The 2,835-nt window shown below is 61.7% G+C and overlaps 1 protein-coding gene across 1 annotated transcript; it reads right to left on the minus strand.

Moving 5' to 3' along the window:
- Positions 1–715: 715 nt before the first annotated feature.
- LOC124966005 (galectin-7-like) lies at positions 716–2,835 on the minus strand. Its single transcript, XM_047527062.1, has 4 exons — positions 2,766–2,835; positions 2,268–2,356; positions 1,339–1,540; positions 716–897 (listed from the first exon to the last, which is right to left on the minus strand). Exons 1-4 carry the CDS (start codon positions 2,778–2,780, stop codon positions 784–786), a joined length of 420 nt encoding a protein of 139 aa, XP_047383018.1. The 5' UTR covers positions 2,781–2,835; the 3' UTR covers positions 716–783.

A 2,835-nucleotide genomic window follows, 5' to 3' on the forward strand; every position in this document is an offset into this window, starting at 1 on the left:
AAATCATACCAGGCGGCCGGGTTGCACTAGAGCGCCGCTTCCCCGTGGGTCATGATCTCGGGGCAGGGCCGGGGGTCGGGGTCGTCGGGTTAGGAGGGCAGGGCGTGTGCTGATTGGCAGCGGGGACCCTAAGCCAGCTTTTTGCATCCCCCACGGCTCCAAGGGGCTCTTGCCTATGCCGTCGCGTCTGCCCGGAGGATGCGCAGGCGGGGACCTGTCCCGACTTGGCTGCATGGAGCCGGGTGACGCCCTACGGAACTCTCAGCCCTGCGCCCGCCCTCGACATTTCCAGGGGCCGGGGGCCAGCGTGGTGGAGGAGATGAGATGGGGGGGACAGAGGAGCTGGGACCGTTTTATACACACGTTAACCGCATGGGTTTAGGTGCCCAAGTGATCATTCCCCCTTTTTGCCCAAAGACCAACGTTGGCGCCCGCTGGCTCCGCGATGCGGTGCCAGGTGATGGGCTGAGCCCGAACACCAGCAGCTCAGCCCCAAGCACTGGACCAGCGACTTGCTTTGCAAAACGCTGCATCGTGACAAGCCGCAGGCCCACCCGCTCCCATCAAGACGCCGGGGCCTCCGCAGACAGTAACTGCCCGAGCGGAGGCGGGTGCGAATCCCGCTTAGGACACGGGTTCTCTGCGCGACCCTGCAGCGCCGTCTTCACCTCCGAACCCGTTTCTTAATGGATAAGAAGTGACACAGACACAGGCGCTGAGGGCTGACACTTTATTCTCCAGCGTTCTTCCCGGCCTCCCGCAACCCAGGCTCTTGGGCTCTGCTCAGAAGATCCTCAGGCTCCCCAGCTGCACGTCGCCGCCCACCTCCAGCAGGCGCACGCGCGACGGTGGTATCCGGTGACGGAAGTTGTGGTACTCCGCGTCCCCGACCACCGCCTGCAGGGCGAGGGTCGGATCAGACTCCGTGTAGGACAGCGGGCTCCAGCTGCAGCTCTATAGAGGAGTGCCTTGGGGGCGGGTCTCGGCGACCCCTCTTCGCTGGGACTAGATCCTAGTCGCTGTCCCCAGCCCATTCCCTGGCTCCTCCCCTTCCTGGCCATACAGCCCTGACCTCAGGCACCAGTGACTCGGAGTAGTAGGGTCGAGGATGTCTGGTCTGGGTCACTCCACACCTACGACACCAGCCCTTGGACGCTTGTTGACCTCTTCCTGACCCTGTCACCCTCCGGCTCGGGTGAGAGTGACCCAGGCCCGGGAGAGGGACTGTGTAGGCCCTTTTTGCCTGCTATCCCTTCCTGGGAGTGTCCCCAAACTGTCCCCCAACCGCAGAGCCGACCTAAGGCTCTGCTGGGGAACTTCCCTGTCGCAGAGCCACACCTTGAAGCCTTCTTCGGTGGTGATGAGCAGCACCTCGAAGGGCTGCCCGCGCTGGAAGGGGAGGCCAGGGCCGCGCTCCTCCGGGCCCCAGGCCCCACGCTCCTTGCTGTTGAAGACCACCTCGGTGGCGTCCATCCGCGGGTTGAAATGCAAGACCAAGTCCGCTTCGGGCTCCTCGCTGCACAGCAGGTTTACGTAGAACCTGCAGGGGACGTGGCGCTCGCTCAAGGAAGGATACCCTGGGACTGGCCCCTTCCAGAGCTCCGCCATAATTAACAGAGACCAGGAAACCTCGGGCCCCACAGAGGCAGGGAGGCCAACCGAGGGCCTCGGATTGCAGATTCTGATGCGTCCAGACCCTTTCGGAATCCCTGGGCACACATCCGCCTAGACCAGAGTTCCTGTGCTTTGGCCAGAGCCCCCCATATTTCCAAAGAACCTGGAAGCTGCTGAGGAGTCCTGGTACTAATGACCAGAGTCATTCTGGTTCCCAGAAAATTCCCAATTCCCAGAAGACTAGGAACTGCACCAGGGTCCCCACTATTTCCAGGGCACCCAGACTCCCAGAAGGCCTGAAGTCCCAGACCTTGAAAGTCACGGCATTGACTGACAAGGCCTCCCAGGTGTCCAGGGGACTCTGGGACTCCAGGCATATTTCCAGAGTCTTGGAAATTCAGACATGGAAGTCCTAGGACGATACTAGGAACTCTGGGATTGCCCTGAAATCCCAGGATCGTAGGGACCCCGCCCACCGAGTCTTGAGGAGCAGGTGAGTACATCAGATCTCTGATGTGGGAAAAGGCTGTTCCGAGATCCCAGGATTCTGTTGGGCAGAGATGCCCTGGGGCCACCACCTCTGGGCTGCAAGGATCTGAGATCAGCTGAGCCTGGAGAGTCCCCATCCCTTCCTCCTGGGGCCGGGGTCTCACCTGCCAGCCTTTTCAGGGACGACTCCGCGAATTCTCACCACCGTGCCGGTGCGGAGGCCCTCGGGCAGTGAGGTCTTTTGGGGGATGTTCTGCAAGATTTGGGATATAGAGGGCTGTGAACCCAGGAGACGGACAGAGACAGATGTGTCGTCCACCAACCCAGAGAGGGGTGGGGCAATGCAGGATCAGGGTGGGAAGAAAGCAGAAGAGACAGTGTCACAGAGAGAGAAGACAGGCAGGCAGAGAGGTGGGGTGGGGTGGGAACGAAGAAAACAGAAAAATGTTTCAAGAGAGAAAAACCAGGAGGAAGCCATACAGAGGGAGACAGAGACGGGCGAAGGGCGGGGTCGGCCCGGACGCCACAGCCCTGGGGGCTTCCATTCCCCACTTTCTCCTTTGAACTGGAGGCCTTAGCCAGGCCCTGTCCCTCCCACCTGGCCCAGGGTGCCTGGTATCCAAATCCACAGCCCCCACCCCACCCTGGCCCCGGAGACTCACCGTGCTCGCTGACATGGCTGTCAAGTGGTACGGCAGGGGTGGTGGCAGCGAGCTGCTGGGGGACCTTAAG

This window comes from Sciurus carolinensis, chromosome 16, assembly GCF_902686445.1.
Source record: "Sciurus carolinensis chromosome 16, mSciCar1.2, whole genome shotgun sequence".
Classification (NCBI taxonomy): Eukaryota; Metazoa; Chordata; class Mammalia; order Rodentia; family Sciuridae; genus Sciurus; species Sciurus carolinensis.

Bases quoted from the DNA above. Each gene is read 5' to 3' on its own strand.
- LOC124966005 (XM_047527062.1), bottom strand. The intron at 1,541-2,267 runs GTGAGACCCCGG...CGTCCCCTGCAG, and splicing joins GTCCCTGAAAAGGCTGGCAG to GTTCTACGTAAACCTGCTGT. The intron at 898-1,338 runs GTGTGGCTCTGC...CTCGCCCTGCAG, and splicing joins CCACCGAAGAAGGCTTCAAG to GCGGTGGTCGGGGACGCGGA.